Genomic DNA, 26843 nt, shown 5'->3' on the forward strand with positions numbered 1-26843 from the left:
TGGAGACGGAGGCTGCAGTGAGCCAAGATTGTGCCATTGCACTTCAGCCTGGGTGACAGAGTGAGAATCTGTCCCAAAAATCAAAGGAAAAATGTTTATCCAGACCACAGTACAGTGCTTATCTGATGAGCAGGTATTCAGTAAGTGCTTATCACATGCATGTTCTCAGGGAAGTGCCTCTGTATTGACTTTGCTCCTCCCATCAAAGCTCTTGTTATGTATAGAAACCTTCTCATCCACCTCTGCCTCGACTTCACTGGCCTGTGAGCTTCTGAAAGACAAGGGTCATGTCTGAGTTTTTTTTTTCTTGCATCCCGCATTCTTAAGACAGGACAGTACACAGTTGGTACTCAGCACAGGGAGATGGGGATAAAGGTTGAGGGGCTAAGGGTGAACAGAGGGTAGATGGACTGATCAATGAATTACGGGCTACATGGATGAATGGATGCATCAGTGGGCAAAGAAATGAAGTGGACAAAGAGAGGAATGGATGAATGGGTGGGAGTGGGTGCGCGGATGGATGGATGGATGGACGGATGAATGGATGTGTAGGTGAGTGAGTAGATAAGCTGAAGCTGGATGAATAAATATCAAAATGCACAAGTGGATGGATAGATGGATGCACAAGTGGATGGATAGATGGATGGATGGATGGGTGGTGGGTGGATGGATGGGTAGATGGATGGTTGGGTGGCTGGAATGGATGGATAGGTGGAAGGATGGGTGGGTGGATGGATTAATAGATGGGTGAATGGGTGGGTGGGTGGATGGATGAATGGATGGATGAGTGAAGGATGGATGGATCAATGGTAAATGAATGAATGGATGGGTTGATAGGTGGGCAGGTGGGTGAATAGATGAATGGACAGATGGATGTATAGATGGATCTATAGGTGGGTGGATGGGTAGATGGATGGATGGGTAGATAGATGAATAGATGGGTGGATGGATAGATGGATGGATGGATGGATGGGTGAAGGATGGGTGGATGGATGGGTAGATGGATGGGTGGTGGGTGGCTGGCTGGCTGGCTGGATGAATGGACAGGTGGATGTATAGGTAGGTGGATGGGTAGATGGATGAATGAGTAGTTAGATGAATAAATGATGGGTGGGTGGGTGGATGGATGAATGGATTGATGGATGGATGGCTGGATGAATGGACAGATAGTGAAAGGAGTGAGTGGGTGCATGGATAAGTAGGTAAAAGGGTGCATGAATAAGTGTATGGAAAGGAATAAAGGAGTAAGGGATGCACACAGGCTGGCATGGATATTCAGCTATGAATGAGTGATAAGATGGGGTTTGGGAAGGAGGAAAGGCAGAGGCCAGTTCTGTATCTGGAAAAAAATTTGAGGCCTCTTACTTTCATTCAGATGCCTCCAACTGAAGATTCCCCAAGGAACACAGGGAGTAGAAAGTCAGCCTTTCCCAAGAGGGCTCCTCATTGGCAAATGCATTCCAGAACTCAGAAGGAGCTGCCTGTGTGATACAAAAGACATATTAAACTCTCTTTTATTGTCCTGAGTTGATCTTTTTCTGACATCCCAAAGCAGCATGCTGCAAATTAGCCTCAAAGTTTAGCCTCTTGTTTATTCCTAATTTTTAAAACCTGTAAGCTTAGTTTCCTATTATGTTCCAGCATCCATGCAGGTTATCTCATGTGATCCTCACAACGTGGAGGGGTGGGCATCCTTCGCCCATTTTACAGATGAGGAAACTGAGGCTCAGAGCTGTTACGGAAGCAAGCCAATAATCCGAAGTGCCAGTTTCCTGTCTTTTCCTACCCAAGCTCCTAGTTCTCAAGAGGTCACTGTTCTGTGGGTTAGCAAACTGGTTTTTAAAAAGCCCTTGGTACAAGTCTGGTTAAACTGTGCACATCTGGAGGAGCTGGCAGTGTTTGCAGAGGAAACTTGCTAAATCCTGGCAGAGCATCCCTCTCTCAGATGGCAGGGGCTGTTTTTGAGACCTGAGATGGCTTTTCAGCCAGAATGTGTCTGCTCAACCCATCTTCCATGGCCGAGGAAAGTCCCGGAAGCCAGGCTGGCCTCTGGGGACCCAGGCCTGAATTCCAAGGGCTGGGATTTCAGGTCCCCAAGGGCCCTTCAGCTGGAGCGACTTAATTGTCCATGCATGTGCAGATTATTCCAAGAGTGGTGATCCACTTTCCAGCCTCCTGGCTTTTCAGGAAACGGTGCATTTATTTTTGCCAGCCAACTCAGCCCCAGGGCCCTTCTCTGGCTTGGACAATGGCTGTGCTCTTAGAACTCCAAGTAGCCCCTGGCCTGCCTTCTCCCTGGGACTTGCTGGGCAGCTGCCAAGAGTCATGGCTGACGTATGGCCGCACACTCAAGGGCTCCGCTGCCGGGCGACGGCTGTTGTCTGGGCAACAGGAGAGTCCAGCTGCGGGCATGCGTCCCCCGGAGCTCCCTGCCCCCTCTGCCTCTCCATTAAGTGCTTCTTGAGCAGGCTTGGCGTTGATTTGCCTCTGAGTGGGGAGAGCAGGGCTTTGTATTTTCATGCTGAAAATCACTGTCTCTCCTGGAAGAAGGAGAAACAGGTAGCCATTGAGAGTTACGAGATGTCAGTGTATTCGGAACGGAACTGCTTAGTCTTCAATTTTGGCCTTATCTTGTCAAGGTCCTGTAGCCCAATCCCAAATTTCCAAGCTCTCTGGCCTGGTATCAGTCTTGTCCTTGGTGGTGCAGGAGGCAGGGTACGCCAACAGACAGACGGGCCCGAGCCTGCCGCCCGCTGCAGGTAAGAAGCCCACCTCGGCGTGTCCTTCCTGAGGCCTGGGTCTTCGTGGCGGGCTGGGGACGGAGACGGGTTTTTGTGTAATGGTTCAGTGCATGGGGTCAGTGTTTCTGTAAGGGAGACACACAAGGTGTGGGTCTTTACGTACTAAACTGGATGCCGAGAAATGTCAGCATGGCCTTGTGTGATGTATTTGCTCATTCTTGGCTGGAGATGTCAGCCCAGCTAGGTGACAACCCCCCAACAAAAGGCGAATGGAAAATCCAGATGCCTCGTTGCCCAGCTCCAGATGGTATTCTTGGTAAAGGAACTGTTTCAAAATGGACTTTTGCTTATTCTATTTCATTGAGTCCATTTCTGGTTGCATTTTGTAATTTTGTCATTTCCTGACTGCTCTTCGTGGACATCTTCCAGTAGCAGAACTCGTCACCGTTTTGCAGTTTGCCAGCAGCAGTTAGCCAGGTGGGGCAGACAGGGAAGGACTTTGGACTCAGAAGGACTGGGCTCATGTCAGCCTCTACCGCCCACTCACCAGTGACCTGGGGCGAGGTATACCATGTCCCTGAGCCGCAGTCTCCCGATCTGTGAAATGGCGCGAAGCCCCTTCCTGCGGGGGTGGGTGGGGTAGTCAGTGGCGTATCCAGAGCCCCTCGCCCAGGTCAGACACGTAGGCCTCCCCAACTGAGACCTTGTGTCACATGGGAGGTTTTTAAAATGTGTATTCTCAAAAGGCCAAGTGGGCCAGGTGTGGTGGCTCATGCCTGTAATCCCAGCAGTTTGGTAGGCTGAGGCATGTGGATTACTTGAGGTCAAGAGCTCAGGACCAGCCTGGCCAACATGGCAAAACCCCGTCTCTTCCAAAAATATAAAACTTAGCCAGGCGTGGTGGTACACACCTGTAATCCCAGCTACCGGCTCGCCGAGGTGAGAAAATCACTTGAACCCGGGAGGCGGAGCTTGCAGTGAGCCAAGCTCACACCACTGCACTCCAGCCTGGGTGACAGAGCGAGACTCCATCTCAAAAAAACAAAACAAAACAAAACAAAATCAAAAGACCAAGTGACTACATCTGAAAACGTGACTCTACTCTGTGTGGGTGTTTGGCTAGAACTGAAATCGGGCCTCACTTCACACCCCTGCCGCTGAAATCGGGCCTCACTTCACACCCCTGCCGCTGATGCTCTCCGGAACATGATCCCTGGGGGCTTCCTCCAGCTCACCTTGTTCCTTGCCCCTTGAAAGGCACTCGGACTACTGACCTTCTCTTTGATTTTTCATCTTTGAGCGTAACTGTAACATGGGAAACAGTGAGGCAGAAACCCGCAATCAATGGTGTGTTGCCTTTACAAGTGGATTTTTCCCTTCCAGCTGCCAGGCGATCGGATGGGGAGGATGGAAGCTTCGACCAGGATAACAGGAAGGTAATGCCAGGGAGCAGATCTGGCTTAGAAGGCTTAGAACAGCCTTGCTCAGAAAGAAATCGGTTTTGTGAGGGCTTCTCCAACGGAGACTTCGAATCTTTCTGTTACATTCTTTTCCTTAGGGGCCCTGTGAGGCCAAAGGTAGGAGGCCTTCCATCAGTTTCCTTCCTACATTTAGGATGCACATGTCTCCTACCAATGTCCTGGGTATGTGCCCATGTGACTTGGTTATGGTTCTGTGACTAAAGAGATGTGTGCTGTGAAAGAGAAATAAATCCAAGTGCATCCTTGGGGCATCCATTATTCTAGGATAGGTTCAGCAGACGTTTTTCATAAAGGGCCAGAGAGTAAGTACTTTAGGCTTTGCGGGCTGCACCATGTCTGATGCAGCTACTGAACTCTGTGAACGCAGCTGGAGCCGAGGCACGAACAGGCATCTCTGTGTTCCAACAGCACGCTCGTGACAAAAGCAGGCTGCAGGCTGGGCTTGGTGCTTGGGCTGAGTTCAGCCTCCCTGGCTCCCTTCACCTGTGCTAGGGCTGGAAAGCAGGGCTGTGTGTGGGGAGAGCCCGAGGCTGGACTTGGGCAGCATCCCTCATTCTCCCTGTGCGGAGCCCGGTGGGCTCCTGGCCTCCCAGAGCCTCAATGTCTGTGTCTGTAAGAGGGGGCAGCTCCATTTCCCCCAGATGCTCCGTGTACCTGGATAGCGTCTGGATAGGTCTCACTAAATGGTGAGATTTTTATTGGAAGCTGTGTTTCTCACATAATGAGTTTTCTCACAGCGGGGTCAGCTCGGATGTTAGAAGTAAGGAAGTGACAAGAACGGTCCAGTGAGATGGGCCCCCTGTTGCAGATGACCTTGAAATTCGCATGACTTTGTTTTTTACCTTCAGCAGAAGAGCAGCTGGCTGATGTTCAAGGGAGACGCAGACACGAGGACCAACTCTCCAGACCTGGACACCCAGTCCTTGTCCCACAGCAGCGGGACCGACAGAGACCTTCTCCAAAGGATGCCAGGGGACAGCTTTCACTCACGTGAGTGGTTCTTTTGAAGAAGGAGTTGTGATGTGCACAAAAGGCCTCGCAGCACATGGGGTCCCATAACTCAGAGCAATCCCCCCAAACCTAAGCCTTGCCTGTTAAAAAGCGGAATAGCAAGCCCACAAATCTAAGGGCCGACCGGATGGGAAAGTGGGGCTTTTGCAGTTTGCCGGCTTCCCAAGAACTGTCCCCGAGCCCGTGTGCTAACGAGGGCCATGCCTGCATGTCCCCTCACAGATCTCCAGGGCCTGCAAGAATGCTGAAACCCAGATCTGCTCCTGGGCTGTTCGGTAGAAAGGTGTCTGGGCTCCTGGGTGGAAGTCAGGGCCTGTTCCCCTCAGAGCAGCCATGGGCATGGTCCGGCTGATGAGTGCAGACTTGGAGTTGGTGGCGGCACCATCCCTGTCCCCTGTGACTCATCCTGAACAAGGCACGGCCTCAGGCTTCGTAGAGACAGTGATGGCGTCTGCCTGACCCTAGGGGTGTTATGAAGACTGAATCAGGAGTGATTTTCAAATGTAGAGAAAACTCCAGATAATGCTGTTTGCTTCCAGCCACTGTAAATCATAGGTGAAAACCAGCAGCAAGCATGGCCAGACTCACTCAGCACCTCCCAGAAGTGGCCTGCGGGTCTCAGCTGGGCTGGGGGCAGTTTTTATGGGCAAGGCATGGGTTTAGCTCGGAAGCAGGGGCTGGAAGAGGATGGATGGGGGTGTGAGAGCAGAAGAAAGACCTGACTTTGCAGTGAGGCAGTCCCAAGTTCAAATCTGAGCTCACCACTGACCGGTCGTGTGACAGGGGCCAGGTGTTAGGAGACTAGAACTGGGTATGTGTGTGGCGTTCGGCCGGCCATAGTAGCTGCTCAGTAAACGGAAACTGTGTCTCATCCTCATCCTCATCCTCATGCCTGCAAACTGTAAACCGTCTTACTTAACAACAAAAGTAGAAAAGTGTTTCAATGTGACAGGAAAGAGTGAAGACACAGAAGCTTGGAAACGATCATGTGTTAAAGAATCGCTTTAAACAAAGGAAGGTGTGTTGCTTGTGTATGATCTCTGTAAGCAGATGTCCGTGCACCCCTCGGGCCTCTGCCCCCGGGTGCAGCTTTGTAAACACCAGGATCCCAGAGGTCAGGCACAAGGTTGACGTTGCCATGGGAAAACCACCCCACAAAAAACTCCCCCAGAGGGAGAGGGGTTCACCCCAGATAGCAGCATGCTCCTTCCGGAGGAACTGCCTGTCTCATCTGCAGGCAGGGCAAGGGGGCTGTGGGGCTGGTCCACGTGTGCCTGCCTGTGCCCCCGTGGGCAGCTGCATGCCAGTCCTCCGGTCCCTCTCTCTCGGATCCCAGGAATCCCTGCCGCCAGCTGGTGCAGCACCTGCCTGCAGGCCAGGGAACATTGGCCTGGCTCGTGGCCCCTCTGCCCTCTGCACTCACGTGTCAGATGCCGTTGTGTTTGGAGGAGGAGGACTCCTCTTGCACCCCAGCACGCTCCCCACCAGCTTCCCCAGCACCCTCCCCACCTTGCTCAGTGTCCCAGCATCAGGGCATTCGCCCTGTGAACCAGGAAATCAGTGTTTGGGGATCTCAAGGTGGCATCGTTCAGCTGAGTTCAGTCCTTCCCTCGCCAGGTGGCCGGCAGAACTCTGCAAGGCTGGGGCCATACTGATGGCCTCCCCGACTGGATGAGCTCCCTACAGACTCTTCGGGGAGGCCAACTACTGTCCCCAGAATTCCCACTGACATTTGTGGCCTGCCTGGGACTCAGGACTAAGAGAGGAGCGGGGGTGCTGTGTGGGAGAAGCCGGACTAGAGACAGGCTGCCCCCTGTGACCCCCATACACCTGATACACTGTGTGACCTGCACAGGTGGCCTTCACCTCATGCGCTGCTTCCTCGTTTGAAAATGCCAGAACGTAGGTGCCCTGGAGTTGCCCCAGGAGCACACAAGCCTGGTGGGTGGCCGGCCCTGCGAGGCCCGGAGGCCATATCAGGTGTGTGGATGGGCTGGTCACTCAGTGGCAGGGGCCTGTGTGTCAGCCCCGCCTCTTGCCGTCACATTCTTCTCCCAGGTTGCCTGTGCAGGCGCCTGCAGGCTGCAGCTGCCTCCATCCTGGCGTACTGGGTCTGCAGGACTCCAGTGGCCCGCGCTGCACTCATGAATTCCCCGGGGAGATTCTGCTGCAGCACAGACATGCTTGTCCTTCCTCTGGCCTTGCCTGCTTGTGAGGATGTGGCTATGATGCTGTCCTTCCTTCGCTTTCTCCTGGTGTTCTAATGTCACTTCCTCTGAGCAGGAAACCCGCTGTGTCTAACCATTCTGACTGTGCCTTTATTTCTGTCCCGATGGCATTGCCTTGTTTCCCGATTTGCATGGAAATGGCAGCGAGGACCCAGGCTGCCGGCTGTGCCTGGATCAGGTGAGCCTTGCTGTCTGTGGCCTCCTGAGGAATCCAGGCGGGAAGGGGAGCACACGGAGACTGAGAGCCAGCCACCCTTTTCTCTCGGGGTTCTTTTGATTATCACCAAGTAGCCCCCAGACCTGAGTCCATGAGCACCAGTTCCATTTGCACACAACTTTTACTGGACAAAGCGTTTGCACACAGCAAGGCACGCCACCTGCACCCCGGGACGTCCATCTGTAGCGCGCCCAAGGAAGGTAGGATTGTGACACCCAACACAGTGGGCACTCAATAAATGTCTGTTGAATTGAAATGCGTTACATTCAACGGGTATTTATTGAGCACCCACTCTGTGCCAGACGCTGAGCAGGGCGCCGAGGGGGACAGAGAAGACGAGAGCAGCCCCTGACCTGGAGAAGCGTGCAGGGAGCTGGGAGAGGCAGAGACGCCGACAGAGCGAGCGCACGCGCATCCCGCCGCCGCCTGCCCGCTGGGCACCTTTGTGGCCTCGCAAGGGCCCAGTCACAAACTCATCTCACCCACAACACCATCTGCACATCTCACCCAAGACTGAATTCATCATTCAGACCTTCATCCATCCCTCCACCAGATACTTACTGAGCACCTACTATGTGCTGGACATGGTGCTAGGCAGTGGAGAGGCAGTGGTGAGCATGGCCCAGTCCCCGTTCCCCAGCAGGGAAGCCAGAGGACTCTATGACGGTGACAAACCAGGGAGCCATCCCCATCCCATTAGTTCCCAGCAGGCACTGCCACCCCTCCAAAGAGGGCATCATATTGAAATCTACATTTTACTATCAACTACTTTTCTGTTCTGTTTATATTACACATAGTGCATTATCTGGACTATGTGCAGAGTAGTTTATATTATGAGTGCACCTGGTTTCTGCACAGGAAGGGAGGCTATTGAATTTCTGTTGTAACACGTTTTCTAGGACAAGGCTCGCTGCCCTGGGGGAGAAACACAAGGTGGTGTGGACTCTGCGTCCCCAGCAGTCAGGCCTGCTACTGCTTGGGGTCCCACATTCCTAGCTCCTTGAGACCCCATCCTCTCTTTTGAGGTCTCCCACATCCCACCCTCGAAGGTCAGAGGCATATCAGCATAAAACAAACCCCCTGGGCAGCTCGAGGCACTGCCCAGAGGACTCAGTGGCCCCTAGAAAGGACCCAGCACTTCCAAAGGGAATAAGACCCTTTCCTCAAATCCCAGCACATAAGGCACATGTGAGAGGTGGGAGGATGGGAGCCAAGGGTCGTCTGGCCAGGTTGGAGAGGGGGTGAGGAAAGCTCTGAGTTAACCTCCACGGCAGCACAGGGAAGGCCCCAGTTGGGGCACTTTACCCCAACCTACCTGTGGCTTGGCATTTTTCTGTCACCTTCTGTGTGTCCTCTCGCTGTGGGACCGGGCAGAGTCCCGTGTCTGGTGGGATGTGCTTGTCTCTGCTTGTCTCCCCACTGCCAGGTCTCTGAGTCTGTTGGGAGGGAGGGTTAGGAGACAGCGCCCCTGCTGCAGCTTTTCTGTTCCTGGGAGCAGAAGGGAAGGCGGTGGGTGGGGGCCGGGGCAGCGGTGGCCTTCCTCCTTTCCCCTTTTACTCCTCTGGAGCTACAAGGTGGGGCAGAAGAGTTCTTCTCACGTCCCTTAGTCCGTGGTCGAAGGAAGAGGCTCCCTGACGTGCAACTGTCAATCTCGCGAGGGTATCTGGTGGGAAGGGCAGGGCACCTGGCTCAGGCCTAGAGACGTGAGACCCCCTAGGGGTGGAATTCACAGACATCAGAACTGGAACAAGAGGGTCAGGCACGGTGGCTCAAGCCTGTAATCCCAGCACTTTGGGAGGCCAAGGCGGGCGGATCACGAGGTCAGGAGATCGAGACCATCCTGGCTAACATGGTGAAACCCCGTATCTACTAAAAAATACAAAAAAATAGCCAGGCGAGGTGGCGGGCACCTGTAGTCCCAGCTACTCGGGAGGCTGAGGCAGGAGAATGGTGTAAACCCTGGAGGCAGAGCTTGCAGTGAGCTGAGATCTGGCCACTGCACTCCAGCCTGGGCGACAGAGCAAGACTCCGTCTCAAAAAAAAAAAAAAACTGGAGGAAGAGCATAGCGGCCCATAGACAGTGGGTGGGAGCTGCCAGTGAACAGATGCAGGCAGTCCCCAACTTCTGACGTGGGACTGTGTGACTTTCCGCTGGCATGAAAGCAATGTACATTGGGTGGAAAACGTACCTCCAGTACCCACACATCCTCCAGTGCCCACACACCCTCCAGTACCCACACACCCTCCAGTGCCCACACACCCACTCTGTTTCTCACTCTCAGTGCAGCATTAAGCGATGACACGAGACTGCCAGCCCTCTATGATGCGCCAGGCTGTGTGTGCACTAGATGACTTGGCTGAAGGCTAATGCAGGTTTCTCAGCATGTTTAAGGCTGGCTGGGCTAAGCCATGATGCTCGCTAGGCTAGGTGCATTCAATGCGTTTTCGACTTACGGTCTTTTCATCTTACTGGGTTTATGGGATGTGATGAGCCCGTGGTGAGCCAGGGGGCATCTCTCTGTATTTCATGAGTGCTTGGTGTGTTCCGGTGCTATCCTGGGTGCTGGGGACAGAGCAGAGGCCAAAACAGACAAAGTTCCCTGTCTGTGGAGCTGACATTCTACTGGGGGCTGGGAGACAGACAGAAACAAGCTGAAAGTGAGTTAATCAGTGCCCTGTTCTAAGAGGGCTAGAGAGGGCTGGGGGAAGGGTGCGCTTTCAAATACAATAAGTAGTCAGGGCAGAGAGACGGTGCCTGGCACGGCTTGAAGCGGGTGTAGCCTTGAATAGGGCCGGTATATGGGGGAGGGCATTCCAACTCCCCCAGGATGGAGGCCGGGCCGTGGGTTAAACGAACAGTGAGGGCCATGCATCAGGTCACACAGCAATTTGTGTGCCCTTGAGAGGACCCAGGCCTGGCCTGACTCAGGGTTTAAGCAACACAGACAGCCTACAGGCAGGTCTGGAGGCAGGCGCAGGGCGGCCTTGGGAAACCGAGACAGTAAGGGTGGCAGGGGTGGGACTTGCCAGAAGCTGGTGGAAGCAGGCCAAGGTCCAGTCAGAAAAAGTCTGGAGTGCAGTGCCAGGGAGGGAGACGTTGGCACGACACGAGTGTGAGAGGAGATGTTGCATTTTCTGTGTTTAAAACATCAGAAGGCAGCTGCACACACAGTGGACTGGAGGCTGCTCAGCCAGGGCAAGAGGAATTGTGGTACCCACAAAAGCATCTGGGGCCCTGAAAGGATCTCACTGGCAGGGTCCGCATGGGGGCAGCTCAGGGACCACTGGGTGCGGGAGTGATAGAATCAAAGAAGACACTGGGCTGGCTCTGGCGCAGGCCGGCAGAGGCCACCTTTACTCAGAGATGGGATGGGAACAGGTGTGTGTCTTCACGTTGGCTGGGAGAACCTGAGACATCCAGGGGGGTTGCCAGGGGGCAGATGGAGCTCAGAGGAGAGGTCCAGGCTGGAGGCAGAGACTGAGGGTCCCTGCCTCCCAGATAGGACTGGAACCATGGGAGCTGGTAGCCCCAGCCACTCTGACTGTGAGCACATGGCTGTGTCCTGAATGTGTGTTCCTTTCTAAAGAGGGTCTGAGACCCAAATAAGGTGTGATCTCCTGCCTGGCCCCCGGCCTACTCCTTGTCAGCGTCCTCCCATCTTCCCATCTCAGCGAAGCTGGGAGGAGACAGAGAAGGAGAGAAAGAGAGAGAGAGAGCACGCACATGTGTGTGCTGACAAGCAGGCAGGTGGGAAGGTGCCATCGCGGGGCAGGAGACTCCACGGAGGAAGTGGGGAGGAGCACCCAGGAGGGAGAAAGCCAGGAGAGGGAGTGGGCCAGGGAAGCAGGGAAGGGGATGGCCAGCAGGGCCAATCCTGGGGAAAGGGCGTGGAGGGACAGCCCAGGGAGAGCTAGGGGCTCAGGCGTGGCCACACTGGCATCCAGCTGGTGGCCGGAGGGCCCCTCAGTACAGAGGCTATTAGGGAGGAGTGGCCAGCTGGGGCCACAGTGATGGCCTTTCTGGAAGGCCTGGCCTCCTGCTGGGTGGGCAGAGTGCTCTCTGAGCCCCCAGAGAGAGCAGAGGGAGGTCCAGAGGTCAGGGAGAGGACTCCAGCCCAGGAAAAGATGCTGTGGCTGGAGGTATACACCACCCTGGGGTCAGTGGCCCCAGGCAGAGCATGCTGGGTTCTGGAGCCCCAGGAAGCAGCCGCTACCATTGGGTTGGCTGGAGACTAGCTTTCAGCTGGAATCCCCATGCCTCCCCGTGCCCAGCAGGCTTACCCATGCCTAGGGACTGGACAGGTGTGGCCTCCCAGTTCTGCGGGTAGCAGCACAGGCCTGGGTGGCACCCTGTGTCCCTTTGGGAGCTCACGTTATCTCACAGCCACAGCCCCAGGGCCTCCTCTGTCCTCCTCCAACGGTGCCTGGGCTCTGGAGAGCCCCACCCCACACCAGAAGCTCTGCCTCCCTCACCAGTCCAGCTGGACGGGCCTCTCCTTCACCACCACTCAGGGATGAGGGGTGTCTGCCTTCCTCAGATGGAGACACCAAGGCTCAGAGAGGGGACCCGAACTTGTGCAGCACCACAGCCTCCAAACCTCCTGCCCAGGCACCTGGGAGCAGATGGGAACTGCCCAAGCGAGGGGCTCACCGGTCAGGTGTCCACAAAGCAGACCCAGATGCTGTGTAAGTCACAGTCCTCTGCCCACAAGATGCCCAGCCTTGAATGTCCAGCAATGACTTTGACCTCTGATGAGCCAGCCTGGAAGAGGACAGACCCGCAGAGAACAGGCTCAGGGCCCTGGAGCATGGATCTGTCACCTGTGTCCTTTTCTCCCCATGGACTCTTAGTGCCTGGGAGCAGTGTGAGAGTCCCGTGCCTCCCGTTCCCAGGCAGCGGCCTCGCCATCCGTGCCTGTGATTGGCCGCGTCTTCCCAAAGGCTCCGGGGACAGCTCCCTGAGCAGCAGCCTTCCTTCCTGGGAGCCAGCATTCGTTCTGTGGGGTGGGGGACATGAAGGTGGCCACCCTGAATACCAAGCCGCAGAACTGTCCAGAAGAGCACATGAGGGGGCCTCAGAGAGTGCTGCCTGAGGGCGCTGGTCCACCCACGATTCAATCCCAGCCTGTCCCTTGCTGTGTGACCTTGGGCACTGCATGCGGGCGCTGGTCCACCCATGATTCAATCCCAGCCCGTCCCTTGCTGTGTGATCCTGGGCACAAGAGAAACTTCTCTGAGTTTGAAGTTCCCTCATCTGTAAGAACAGGGATGATCCAGTCCTGCCAGGGAGCATGTGGCGGTTGAGGAGCTTGCACGTGAGCACACGGGGATCCTGTGGGCTGACCCCGAGGGATGTTGAGGCTCAGCACCTCCAGTCCACAAGCCAGGCCATGGCAAGCCCTCTGTGGTCATCTTGGGCCCGTCTCACTTGCATCTGAAGTCCACAGCTCAGACCAGCCAAGGGGCCTCTTGTTCACCACTGCTCAGGGATGAAGGGTGCCCGCCTTCCTCAGATGGAGACACCAAGACTCAGAGAGGGGACCTGAACCCGTGCAGTGCCACAGCCTCCAAGCCTCCTGCCCGTGCACCCGGGAGTGGGTGGGAGCTGCCCAAGCGAGTGGCTCACAGGTCAGGTGTCCGCAAAGCAGACCCAGACACCATGTGAGCCACAGTCCTCTGCCCACAAGATGCCTGGCCTTGAATGTCCAGCGGTGACTTTGACTTCTGATGAGCCAGCCTGGAAGAGGACAGACCTGTGGAGAAGAGGCTCAGGGCCCTAGGAGCAGGCCTGGTGGGATGCTGAGGGCAAGGTGGCCATAGCAGGCTTCACAGAGGGGAGGCGGCGGGCAGCCTGGTTAGGCTGAGCTTGGGCATGGAGCGGGTAGATATCCAGTGCCTGCAGGGCCACATGTAACTGGCATCAGGACTACCCAGTTGCCCCCATGTGCCTGGCCCCCTACCTGCCTTCTCCCTGTGGGTCTCTCTCTGTAATACACACACCCCGCCTCTTGAAGGCTGTCTGCTTCCATCTGACACGCATTAGACCCACATGCCTGCAAACCCACACCAGGGCACACTGGCTTGGGAGTAGATGGGGTTACTGGTTCCTGAAGCCAGGAGCCCTCCTCATCTCAGCCTCTCTAGTCAGTAACTGACCTTGAACAGATCACTTGGTATCATTAGGTGTCAACTTTCTCATCTGTAAAATGGGATCATGTTTAGTGTGTAGGTTGGTGAGAGTCAAGTGAAATCTCTGAATACGTAAAGGGACTTTTTAAACCAGTGATTCTTGGCTGGGTGCAGTGGCTCACGCCTGTAATCCCAGCATTTTGGGAGGCTAAGGCAGGCAGATCACCTGAGGTCAGGAGTTCGAGATCAGCCTGACCGACATGGAGAAACCTTGTCTGTACTAAAAATAGAAAATTAGCTGGGCCTGATGGCACATGCCTCTAATCCCAGCTACTCAGGAGGCTGAGGCAGGAGAATTGCTTGAACCCAGGAGGTTGCAGTGAGCCAAGACCATGCCATTGCACTCCAGCCTGGGGAACAAGAACAAAACTCCATCTCAAAATATTAAATAAATAAACCAGTGATTCTCAGCGCTGGCTGTGCACAGGATCACTGGACCTTTAAAATGTGCGGATTGCTCGTCCTCCCCAAGAGAGGCCAACTTTAGGAGCCCAGACAGCAGCCCAGGGGCTGAAATCGTGTCATCTCGTCTCTCCCTGTTCTTCTCTGCTACCTACAACTAAACAGACCTGGAAATGATACAGCAGACGGTTGGTCACAGGAGAACTCTAAAGGTGGGAACAGCAAAGTGGCCTGGTGAGGCAGCCTCAGGACCTCAGGGAATAGCAGCCCTGCGTGCCCACTCCCACCCCCACCCAGCGTCAGGAGGTGACCCAGGCCTGCAGCCTCCCAGCCTCCCATGCAGTGGCAGAACGTGATAAGGCAGGTGTTTTCCTCCCGCAGCCACACTAGCAGATGGGCAGGTAGCCAGCAGGCACCCCGCAGTCCTGAGAGTGAACACAGGGACATGGTCTCCACCCATGGCAGGCATCTCCCACCCCCACCCAGTGACACAGGACACCCCAAGAAGGGCATTTTATCCCCACGGGCAGCACCAGCAGGGACCAAGTGGGAGGACTGGCAGCTCCAGGTGAATCTAGCAGACCAGAATAGCATTTCAGCAAGCATTCTGAAAAGCAAACTGTCATTAAAACCACAACCTCCAAAAGACCAGGCCGTACACGCGAAACCTAAACAGGGTGACAGCCTGCTCAAATAGAGGATTTAACACTTAACAAGATTAGTCTCCTAACATAATATCCAAAATGCCTAGGATACTGTAGAAAAATTACCCATCACACCAAGAAGCCCGAAGATCAATGATTTGAATGAAAAAAGACAGCAGAAGGCCGGGCGCGGTGGCTCACGCCTGTAATCCCAGCACTTTGGGAGGCCGAGGTGGGTGGATCACGAGGTCAAGAGATCGAGACCATCCTGGTCAACATGGTGAAACCCTGTCTCTACTAAAAACACAAAAATTAGCTGGACATGGTGGCATGTGACTGTAATCCCAGCTACTTGGGAGGCTGAGGCAGGAGAATCACCTGAACCTGGGAGATGGAGGTTGCAGTGAGCCGAGATCATGACACTGCACTCCAGCCTGGGTGACAGAGCAAGACTCCGTCTCAAAAAATATATATATATATAAAAAAGAATGGCTGAAAACCTAACAATTTTGGTAAAAGAAAGAGACATAAACCTACAAGTTCCAGAAACTAAGTGAGTCCCAAAGAAAGAGGATAAACCCCAAAAATCTGCACCAAGACATACCATAATTAAATTTCTGAAAATTAAGGATAAAGAAAAAAATGTTGGCCGGGCGCGGTGGCTCAAGCCTGTAATCCCAGCACTTTGGGAGGCCGAGGCGGGTGGATCACGAGGTCAGGAGATCGAGACCCTCCTGGCTAACACGGTGAAACCCTGTCTCTACTAAAATACAAAAAACTAGCTGGGCGCAGTGGCGGGCACCTGTAGTCCCAGCTACTCGGAGGCTGAGGCGGGAGAATGGCGGGAACCCGGGAGACGGAGCTTGCAGTGAGCCGAGATCGCGCCACTGCACTCCAGCCTGGGCGACACAGCGAGACTCCGTCTCAAAAAAAAAAAAAAAAAGTTGAAAGCAACCAGAGAGAAAAAACAGGAGAAACACCAATTCGAGATTTCTCACCAGAAACCACAGAGGCCAGCAGGAAGTGCCCTGACATCTTTCACGTGCTGAAACAGCAGAAGTGTCCGCATGAATCCTGTGTTCAGTGAAGTATCCTGCAGACCTACCCCTAAGGAATCGTCTCCAAACAGAAAGGAAATGATAATAGAAGGCTTGGAACTTCAGAAAGGAAAGAAGAACATTGGAATAGTTAAAACCAGGGACAAAGCATGATAGACAGCCCTCTTGGAAAGAATCATATTCTTACATCACATTGGATGGTTGAAGCAAAACTTCTAGAACCATCTGATGCGGGTGCTCAAAGGAAACAGAAGACCTCCCTGAGACAATTGCAGTCAAAGTGGGAGGATGACACAGGCTTCATGGAAGAAAGGTTTCCACCTGCGTGTGAAGCGGTTAAAAGTCAAGACCCGTCAGTGGCAGCCTGGGCACTGGGAACCTCACACGCTGTCCAGGTGACTCCAGGGACAGGCAGGTGGAGGCCCTCGGGCTTAAGAGGGGTGCAGGACACCACCGAGGGTGTTCTCTGTTCTCGAGGCGGTAGGCCAGTGTGCATCAGAATGGTCTGGAAGCCTTATAAAAACACAGATCCCTGGACCCCAGCCCCAGAATTCTGACACAGGAGGTCTGGGGTGGGGCCCAATAATTTGCATTTTTGACAAGTTCCCTGGCAAGGTTGCGGCTGCTAGCTGGGGATGCCAATTTGAGAACCACCCCTGTAGCACATTTGCTGATAAGGACCTCCCGCTGAGCTGGAGGGGCCCTCGGGATCCCAGAGCATGCCGGGCTCTGGGCATAAAGGAGGAGGCAGGTGTCTCCTGGAGGAACCCCAGGACTGCAAGGCAGGCAGCCTCGTCCGGCATCCCAGGGCTGCCGCTACCTGGCTGGGTGACCTCAGGCAGGTTCCTGCATATCTCTGGGCCCTGACTCCCCTTCTGTACATGAGAAGAGCTGGCTAGGCCTTTTACCTGGGGGTGCCTCGGAGGGGCTGGGAGGGGGAGGAATAGCCCCAAAGTTCTGGCCCCCACCCCTCTCCCCACATCTGTCTTCCCAGCTCCTCATTTGCCTGTTTTGCATATCAGCGTTCACATAAAAGCTCGCATGTCGAGGGAGTTCCTCTGCTAAGATAAGTTTGAGGACCTTGATCTTGATGTTTAAGAGGCCTTCCTGACCCACATGTGTAACTTTCCACTGGCTACCCTGTTGCAAACAAGTCCCCAGCTGAGGTTCCTCCCATAGGCTTCTCTGTGTCCCCATATGACCTTCATGGAATTTCTTCTCTGTCCTCATTGAGTCCGTGAGGAACCCCCAGATGAAACCCCCGGGAGAAGCATCCTTTGCTCAGCAATGAGGTCCCTGGAGTGGGCGGGTGGGCAGTTCTGTGCACAGAACCTGCCTTGCCCCTGGAGACACGGTTCTTGCTAAAGACATGCAGCCTTGTGAGCACTGAAGGATGTGAGCCACCTTCCCCTCGGAGGCCTCATGGGCAGCCTGGCAGCTCCCAGGAGTGAATGTGGGCATCTGGCCCTGTACATGGCTGGCCTGCGCCACTGGGGCCCAGTACTGGGGTGACACCCGCAGATGAGGCAGGTGTGGGCTGTGCTCTTTAAGACCCCACAGGCTAGTGGAAAGACAGACAGTTTAGGGACCCAGGACAGGTCTTTTAAGGATGCTTCCCTGGGTGTGGAGGGCCCTGCCTCTCCAGGTCCAGGCTCTGCCCCTTCCTTTCCAGAATGCAACCACGCCCCCTCTGAGCCAGGAGGCGTTCACTTCCTCCCTGCTGTCCCATCACATGGTGTTGAAGAGGTTACTTTGGAGGTCTCAAACTTCTAGCAAGCTCCTAGGCCCATCCAGAGCCAGCCAGGCCCACCCAGGGCCAGCCAGGGACACGAGTGATGGAGGGAGCTCAGTGGGGGGCTGGGAAAGGCTGCCCCCTCCTGGCAGCCCCAGGGAGCCTTGCCCCACAGGGAATCCAGAGTTTGTTGTCTCAGACCAGCCCTCTATTATTTCACGAGAAGCTAGAAATTTGGATTTTACTATGAAGCCTCTCAATTGCAAGCAACTCAGGATTTTATTTATTTATGTATTTGTTTTTAGAGACAGGATCTCACTCTGTCTCCCAGGCTGGAGTGCAGTGGTGTGAGCATAGCTCACTGCAGCCTGGAGCTCCTGGGCTCAAGGGATCCTCCCACCTCAGCCTCCCAAATAGCTAGGACCACAGGCGTGCACCACTGCAGCCATCCGTTGCTTTGTGTAGGGGTGGTCTTGCTATGTTGCCCAGGATGGTCTTGAACTCCTGGCCTCAAATGAGTTTCCCTCCTTGGCCTCCCAAAGCTCTAGGATTACAGGCGTGAGCCAATATGCCCAGCCAAGAAGTTTATTAAAATAAAATTGCCTCCAGGCCCCATGTGCTTGGTGGTGGGCCTCCATTTGCCACCTCTGGCACAGGATGGCACAGCTCTGCTGTTCCTCCAGGGTTCCAGAGACTGTGTCCCTTCCTGACTCTGCCCAACTCCCCTGTCTGTAAAGTGAGGGGCTTGGCCCAGGTGCCAGGTGGTGCCCAGGCCAGAGCCTGTTCCTGAACACAGGGGCCAGCTGGGCTGAGGTTCTGTGGCGTTTCCGGTGTCATGGGCACGCTCAGGACATTACCCCTCCGTGGCTTCCTCCTCAGTCAGTGCCCTGGGAACAGAAGGTCACCACTGAGGCAGGGCATGGTCTTCAGGGGTCCTCCCCTGTGTTACTTGCCCAGCCTTGTCCACCCTGGTGGGAAGCCCCCCAGGGCTGCACCCCCCTCGCTGCTGCACCTAGTCTGCGCGCGTGACAAAGCTGTGCTGTGTCTGTTTCAGGATTCCCCTATTCCAAATCTGACCCTCTCCCAGGACATGGAAAGAATGGCTTGGACCAGCGGGTAGGTACTGACCCCTCCCTGGCCACGGGGTACTAACGATTGCTGTGAGGCCGAGCACGCTTCCCACAGCTTCTTGACCATGCAGCAGGAGGAGAGGCCCCAGGGACCCTACGGCCCACTGCCTCTGCCTGATGCCCACCCAGGGGCTGCCTCTGCCACCACTGCTTTTTCCCTACCAGGACTGGACCAGACCTAGGCAACACCCTCCCCACCCCGCCTCCCTGCCCCCGGCCCCAGAGAGACCTCAGTGTGTGGGAGCAGGGGAGACAAGGGCCACCCACAGTGATCAGGCCCAGCTCCAAGAAGCCCCTCCTAACCCTCTTCCTCCTCCTGTGGCGCTGAGCCTGACAACCTTCAAGGGCTGTTGCATTTGGTGAGCCTGTGTGAGCCAAGTGGCCACCTCCTTATCTGGGATGGCCTGGCCTTCACGGCTATTACCGTTACCGTGATTACACCAAATAATCCTTAGCATCCAAGGCTATTGCTTGAGGCTGCACGGAGATTGGATTAACTCGAAGTCAGGCTCTTTGGCTGCCCCCAGCTGAAGGCTGGTGCCATCTCCTACCCTGAGTTTGCTGACTCTTGGGGCATCTGAATATGAGCCCAGAAAATATGGGGGCTGATTGCCTTGCAGAGGGGCCAGGTCCTGTTCCCCAGGACAGTTAACGCCTTAGGAAGAGCTGCTCGTGTTTGTTCCTCTGCCCACAGCCTCACAGGGGTCCCCGGTGAGGACCCCTAGGGTGGGGCAGGCTTGCTGGTCCCAGACCTCCCAACACACAGATACACACACACAGCCCAGGGGTCTCCCCATTGCACAAGGCAGCCTCGTCCTAGTCTGGAAATTTGTTCATAAACAGGCAATTCACCTCTCAACAGAGGCTACTAAAAAACGAACCCCGTCTTTGTTGCACTGGAGCAGCCTTGGCTGTGTGTAACCCCTGGATGGCATCCTCAGGCAGGTACTCTCTCCAGGGGCAAGGCCACAGGACACCGTCTCCAGAAGCCGTGGGTGTCCTCTTAGGCCGGCATTTGTTCTTTCCATCTCCTTCAGGCTCTGTCAGACCTGCTGCTGTGTTTTTGTCCAAGGCCCAGCCTCCCTGGATCTCCCCCAGGCCCATCCTCCCCAGATCTCCCCCAGGCCCAGGCACCTCTGCATGATTTGATTCTAGCCAACCCCACCCCCACCCAACGAACTGCTCTTCCCATTCTGGAATGGGCCTCACTGGGGACCATGCATGTGGCATGCTTCTTTGAATTTTCTCCAAAGGAATTCTCCACTCTTCTTCCACATGGAAAGCAGGGGAGATAAGAGGGCTGGACCAATGTCCACAGGACTCCTACGACACCAAGATGTGCAAATCCCTGAGCTCAATGTTAGGGATCCTGGGGACAGTGGGAAAACTGTCTAGAATGTTCCCTTCTCAACTGGAACAGCTGTTCTCTGACCCTGGGGCTGGTGAGCGCAGTGTTCACAGTCCAGACCAAGCCAAGGTGTTCCACCACCCGAGTGAGGTCCTGGAGACTTTCCTCAATATATAGAAGGAAAGCAAGAGAACAGCACGCTCTGCATTTGTAGTCTTGCATCACTGACGCCGGGGCTGTGCATCCTCTGGGAAGGTTCTTCTCTAGGCTCACGTGCTAAAATGGTGCAAATTGATGCCTCTCAGCATCTGCAGAGAAGGTCGTGGTCTCCAGATGCCGCGCTGTTTGAGAACAGCCGATCCAGACATTCTGGCAGGGACGGTCTTCACTCCCTCTCCTAGAACTATTGAGAGCAGAACCTCAAGCTTTACAGAATTAAGAACTAAACTTGTGTGAATGTGTTTCTCCTGCAGACTCAGGGGTGGGAAGGAGAGCATTAGCCGGTGTGCTCTCTGCATGTGCTAGGAGAACTGATACCCACGGAATTCATCATCACGTGGAGATTCTTAGCTTTTCACATTGCTTCTGGGGGAGATGGGTGAACATTATTAGCGACTTTGGTTTGGGATTCTCTTTTCCCTGCTAATGTTCTTTCCTATTTTTTCACTCTTTCTAAGACTTTTATGTACTGTTATGCCTGTTTCTCAGTGAGAAGGCCAGATACTTGATCTTTCACATGACCAGCCTTTTGCAGGGCGGCCCTGCTCAGCACCTGGACTCATGCCCTTCCCCTGGAGATGCCCTGGGAGTGCGTGTCCATGCCCTGTTGCTGATGGCCTACAGTGCTCCTAAGTCATTTCCTAGGTTGTTTCCTGATTTGCCTTTACTTCCAGAAAGGATTCTGGGTGACCTCAAGCATAGATGCAGTGAGACCAAAATCCCGTGAACACCAAATCACAAAGGAGGAGAGGAGGAAACTATAGGAGAAAATTACATCAAAAAACAACAACAAAAAAATATTACCTGAGAGGCAGGGCACAGTTGCTCACGCCTGTAATCCCAGCACTTTGGGAGGCCGAGGCAGGCAGATCACTTGAGGTCAGGAGTTCAAGACCAGCCTGCCTCCCCATCTCTACAAAAATTAAAAAATTAGCCAGATGTGGTGGTGGGCACCTATAGTCCCAGCCACTTGGGAGACTGAGGCAGGAGAATTGTTTGAACCTGGGAGGCGGAGGTTGCAATGAGCTATTATACCACTGCATTCCAGCCTGGGTGACAGAGCAATACTTTGTCTCAAATATATATATATATATATCATGAGAAAAGCTGTCAAAGCTTACCTCTGAGCTTCCTGGTAGCCAAGGCATAGAGGCAATCATGGCAGTGACGTAGTCCTCACTGTCTGATGGAAGAGGGGAAATTAGTTCATCATGGGAAGCAAAGGCTTTCCTGGGTGTTCTTCCAGAAGGATTTGTTACAAGAGCCTAGTGACCCAAAGCACAATATGTCCTAAAGGTCATTAAAATGTCCTAATAGCCAAGCCTGCCACAGTGCCTGATGCATGGTAGATGCTCATAACCTACCCATGAAATGAATAGAGAACAGAGGCCTGCTACTGCTCTCCCTGTGGATGAGGCAGTAATGACTCTGACAGGTACCACCTGTCTGTTAATCAGAACGTGACCACTGGCGGCAGCAGGTCCTTGTGGTAGCTCCCTGGAAGAAGGCCCATTCTGAAAAAGTATAGTGCTGAATGTGAAGAGACTGAGCTGTGCTATTAAAAGACAGAGACTGTCAGGTTGGATTTTTAAAATCAGATGTGTTATCATAATATGCACACTTAAAAACTGCTTTTAGGCCGGGCGTGGTGGCTCAAGCCTGTAATCCCAACACTATCAGAGGCCGAGATGGGCAGATCACGAGGTCAGGAGATTGAGACCATCCTGGCTAACAGTGAAACCCCATCTCTACTAAAAATACAAAAAAAAATTAGCTGAGCTTGGTGGCGGGCACCTGTAGTCCCAGCTACTCGGGAGGCTGAGGCAGGAGAATGGTGTGAACCTGGGAGGCAGTGCTTGCAGTGAGCTGAGATCATGCCACTGCACTCCAGCCTGGGTGACTAAGAGAGATTCCATCTCAAAATTAAATAAATAAATAAAACAAATGGGGCCGGGCAAAGTGGTTCATGCCTATAATCCCAGCACTCTGGGAGGCCGAAGTGGGTGGATCACTCAAGTCCAGGAGTTTGAGACCAGCCTGGCCAACATGGTGAAAACCCATCTCTACTAAAAATACAAAAATTAGCCAGGCATGGTAGCACATACCTAATATCCCAGCTACTTGGGCACAAGAATAAAGAATGCTTGAACCCGGGAAGCAGAGGTTGCAGTCAGCTGAGGTTGTTCCACTGCACTCTAGCCTGGGGCAACAGAGCAAAACTCTGTCTCAAAAAAAAAAAAAAAAAAAAGACAAATGTATCTAGTGAACAAAAAATTAATTATGTACATAGAAAAATAGTACAAATAGCAAACAATCAAATAGGTATATGAAAAACATTTATATCTCTTGAATTGGATTTTCACATGTTCAGAAAATATTTATTAAAATATTTATGCATGTGACTACAAGACAGGCATTAACAAATTTAAAAAGTTTGGTATTTCCAAACTGTAATGCTGCAAAGAACACATGCGTTAGCATCAGGCAGCCCTGGGTTCAAATCACAGCTCTGTTTTTGGGCAAGTTACTTAAATTTTCTGAGTCTCTATTTTCTAGTCTTTTTTTTTTTTTTTGAGACAGAGTCTCGCTCTGTCACCCAGGCTGGAGTGCAGTGGCCAGATCTCAGCTCACTGCAAGCTCCGCCTCCTGGGTTCCCGCTATTCTCCTGCCTCAGCCTCCCGAGTAACTGGGACTGCAGACGCCCGCCACCTCACCCGGCTAGTTTTTTTTTGTATTTTTTAGTAGAGATGGGGTTTCACCATGTTAGCCAGGATGGTCTCGATCTCCTGACCTCGTGATCCACCCGTCTCGGCCTCCCAAAGTGCTGGGATTACAGGCTTGAGCCACCACGCCCAGCCTATTTTCTAATCTTTAAAAAATTATCCTTACTTCTTGAGGGTTTTTTTGAGGACAAATAATGTTATAGTTGTGAAATTTTTTATAAGCTCCATAGCATGGTTCCCACATGAGTAACTTTAAAAAGCAATTCCTACTCTGTCTTGCTTCCACTAGCTGCTGAGTAAAGTAACACATTCCAATGTGAGCTTTAGCAAGAAAAGAAGGGTGACCGGTGGCAAACGGCCATAATCTCAATTCCAATTAGCAATTTCAGTATAATTTTTGGAAAATAAAACACATGGGCTCAAATATTTACAGTCCCATGTATTTGCCATATGATCTCAGGCAAGCTGCTTCGTCTCTCTCAGGCTCATCTGTAAAATGACAGAGCTCACCTCCTGGAGTTGCCGCAAAGGTTAGAGAACGTATGTGCAGAGCCACAGGCACATAAGAAGTGCTAAACAGCCTGGGTGCGGTGGCTCACGCCTGGAATCCCAGCACTTTAGGAGGCCAAGGCAGGCAGATCACCTGAGGTCAGGAGTTCGAGACCAGCCTGGCCAACATGGTGAAACCCCGTCTCTACTAAAAATACAAAAATTAGCTAGGCGTGGTGGTGCATGCCTATAATCCCAGCTACTCGGGAGGCTGAGGCAGAGAATCGCTTGAACCCAGGAGACGGAGGTTGCAGTGAGCCGAGATCACGCCACTGCACTCCAGCCTGGGTGACAGAGCGAGACTCTGGCTCAAAAATAAAATAAAAATAAGTAGTAAGGTCGGGCGCGGTGGCTCAAGCCCGTAATCCCAGCACTTTGGGAGGCCGAGAAGGGCGGATCACGAGGTCAGGAGATCGAGACCATCCTGGCTAACAAGGTGAAACCCCGTCTCTACTAAAAAAAATACAAAAAACTAGCCGGGCGAGGTGGCGGGCGCCTGTAGTCCCAGCTACTTGGGAGGCTGAGGCAGNGTGGTGCATGCCTATAATCCCAGCTACTCGGGAGGCTGAGGCAGAGAATCGCTTGAACCCAGGAGACGGAGGTTGCAGTGAGCCGAGATCACGCCACTGCACTCCAGCCTGGGTGACAGAGCGAGACTCTGGCTCAAAATAAAATAAAATAAGTAGTAAGGTCGGGCGCGGTGGCTCAAGCCCGTAATCCCAGCACTTTGGGAGGCCGAGAAGGGCGGATCACGAGGTCAGGAGATCGAGACCATCCTGGCTAACAAGGTGAAACCCCGTCTCTACTAAAAAAAATACAAAAAACTAGCCGGGCGAGGTGGCGGGCGCCTGTAGTCCCAGCTACTTGGGAGGCTGAGGCAGGAGAATGGCGTGAACCCGGGAGGCGGAGCTTGCAGTGAGCTGAGATCCGGCCACTGCACTCCAGCCTGGGCGACAGAGCAAGACTCCGTCTCAAAAAAAAATAAATAAAATAAAAAAATAAGTGGTAAACAAATGGGACAGGTAAATCATGTGTTGCTTTTAAAATCCCCGGTGCTGCCACTGAGCGGCGTAGGGGAGTCAGCCAGGAATATACCTGGTGGTGCTGCCTTTGTGGTGCCCTCTGGCCACTTAGCTCTCCTGCTGGTCCACACATAAAGGCAGTAACTCAAGACCCCTTGCACCTGAAAGGCCTTGCACACCCCATCCCCACTTTGCACTTACAAGACCAGAAGTAGACCCCACTTTCCCTGCTCTAGACCTAAAAGTATTCCCCTCCTCCACCTGGTAGATGCCTCATCTCTGCCGTAGAGTCTCCACCTTATCTCAGAGGCTGGAAGACCAAAGGAAGCTGGTTTTGCTGCTGGAGAGTTTCCAACTGTCCAAGGTGAAAGTGGTGCCCTGTGAGTTTTGGAAGCTCATTATGCAGAGCAGCGGGCACTAGGGGGCAGCATTTCTCTTTCACATCAGACGTGCCAGGCGGCAAAAGCAGGTTGCTTTGCTTTATGCTAGAGGTTCCCTGACCAGAACAGGCACCTGGGGTGCTAGTCTGAATCTAAGAAAATGTATTAAAACATTGTTCTTGAGTGGAGATGGTGGCTTACATCTGTAATCCCAGTGCTTTGGGAGGCTGAGGCAGGAGGATTGCTTGAGGCCAAGAGTTTGAGACCAGCCTGGGCAGCAGAGCAAGACCCCATCTCTACAGTTTTTTTTTTTTTTTTTTTTTTTTTTTTTTTTTTTTTTTTTTTAGCCAGGTATGGCCAGGTAGGATGGCTCACACCTGTAATTCCAGTGCTTTGGGAGGCTGAGGTGGGCAGATAGCTTGAAACCAGGAGCTTAATACCAGCCAGGGCAACAAAGGGAGACTCCATCTCTACCAAAAAAAAAATACAAAAATTAGCCAAGTGTGATGGTGCGCACCTGTAGTCCCACCTGCTCAGAAGGCTAAGGTGGGAGGATTGCCCAGGAAGTGGAGGTTGCAGTGAGCTGAGATCGTGCCACTGCACTCCAGTCTGGGTGACAGAGCCAGACTCTGTCTCTTAAAATTAAAAATTTAAAAATGGTTGCATGGCCAGGTGCAGTGGCTTATGCCTGTAATTCCAGCACTTTGGGAGGCCAAGGCGGGCGGATCACCTGAGGTCAGGAGTTCAAGACCAGCTTGGCCAACATGTGAAACCCCATCTCTACTAAAAATACAAAAATTATCTGGCCGTGGTGGCGGGTGCCTGTAATTCCAGCTACTCAGGAGGCTGAGACAGGAGAATCGCTTGAACCCGGGAGGTGGAGGTTGCATTGAGCCAAGATCGCGCCATTGCACACCAGCCTGGGTGACAGAGCGAGGCTCTGTCTCGAAGAAAAAAAGAAATTATTTGTGAATACTCCTAAAGGGAAGAGTTATTTTGTGAAGTGGTGGTGAGAGGACCCTGGCTCAGGGTCCAGGCCCAGAACTAGGGTGAGGGAGCAAAGCACTAAAGAAAAAATGCAGTCAGCCAGGCGCGGTGGCTCAAGCCTGTAATCCCAGCACTTTGGGAGGCCGAGACGGGCGGATCACGACGTCAGGAGATCGAGACCATCCTGACTAACACGGTGAAACCCCGTCTCTACTAAAAAATACAAAAAACTAGCCGGGCGAGGTGACGGGCGCCTGTAGTCCCAGCTACTCAGGAGGCTGAGGCAGGAGAATGGTGTAAACCCGGGAGGCAGAGCTTGCAGTGAGCTGAGATCTGGTCACTGCACTCCAGCCCGGGTGACAGAGCAAGACTCTGTCTCAAAAAAAAAAAAAAAAAGAAAAGTAAAAAAGAAAAAATGCAGTCAAGATAAGTCAGATTTTAATGCAATATTTTTAGAAATCCAAATTAATGCAAAAAAATTCATGATAAACAAAATACCAAAAATGTAAATAGAGACTGGTTCCAGTCCTCTACCTGGTGCTTACCCAACTCGTGAGCCTGACCCTAGCCCTCTGACTCCAGCTCTGCGTCAGGAAGAAGGTCCGGCTTCCCTCGGAGCCTCTGTTTTCCTGTTTCTGATGAAGGGCTTCAGACTCGGTGCTCTCTGAGGTCTTCCTGCTCTCATGCTCTGTAGGTTATAACCGGCTCCTCACTGATCGCCTACTGCAAAGCTTCCGTTGAAAACACTTTCCCCTGTAACAGACCCACTGGGCTGAGCGTAC

The 26843-nt window shown here is 53.3% G+C and overlaps 1 protein-coding gene and 1 long non-coding RNA gene across 34 annotated transcripts in view; one reads left to right on the forward strand and one right to left on the reverse strand.

The window, feature by feature from the left end:
- ABLIM2 (actin binding LIM protein family member 2) overlaps positions 1-26843 on the forward strand; it is a 198499-nt gene that overhangs the window by 150254 nt on the left and 21402 nt on the right. For 7 of the 33 annotated variants that reach the window (XM_017861079.1, XM_017861069.1, XM_017861061.1 and 4 more), the window contains 2 exons: positions 4125-4177; positions 5074-5212. In XM_017861079.1, the coding sequence (XP_017716568.1) occupies positions 4125-4177; positions 5074-5212 (192 nt within the window). Of the gene's footprint in view, positions 1-2639; positions 2760-4124; positions 4178-5070; positions 6255-18757; positions 18820-26843 lie in introns of those variants that run through there. The other 26 variants (XM_017861050.1, XM_017861070.1, XM_017861048.1 and 23 more) reach the window with 8 other exon arrangements.
- Positions 96-9457, reverse strand: LOC108521312 (uncharacterized). Its single transcript, XR_001883163.1, has 3 exons — positions 8994-9457; positions 1366-1481; positions 96-271 (listed from the first exon to the last, which is right to left on the reverse strand). It is a non-coding gene; the product is annotated as an uncharacterized LOC108521312 (long non-coding RNA).

The sequence above is a fragment of the Rhinopithecus bieti genome, unplaced genomic scaffold (assembly GCF_001698545.2).
Source record: "Rhinopithecus bieti isolate Rb0 unplaced genomic scaffold, ASM169854v2 scaffold_60008, whole genome shotgun sequence".
Lineage (NCBI taxonomy): Eukaryota > Metazoa > Chordata > Mammalia > Primates > Cercopithecidae > Rhinopithecus > Rhinopithecus bieti.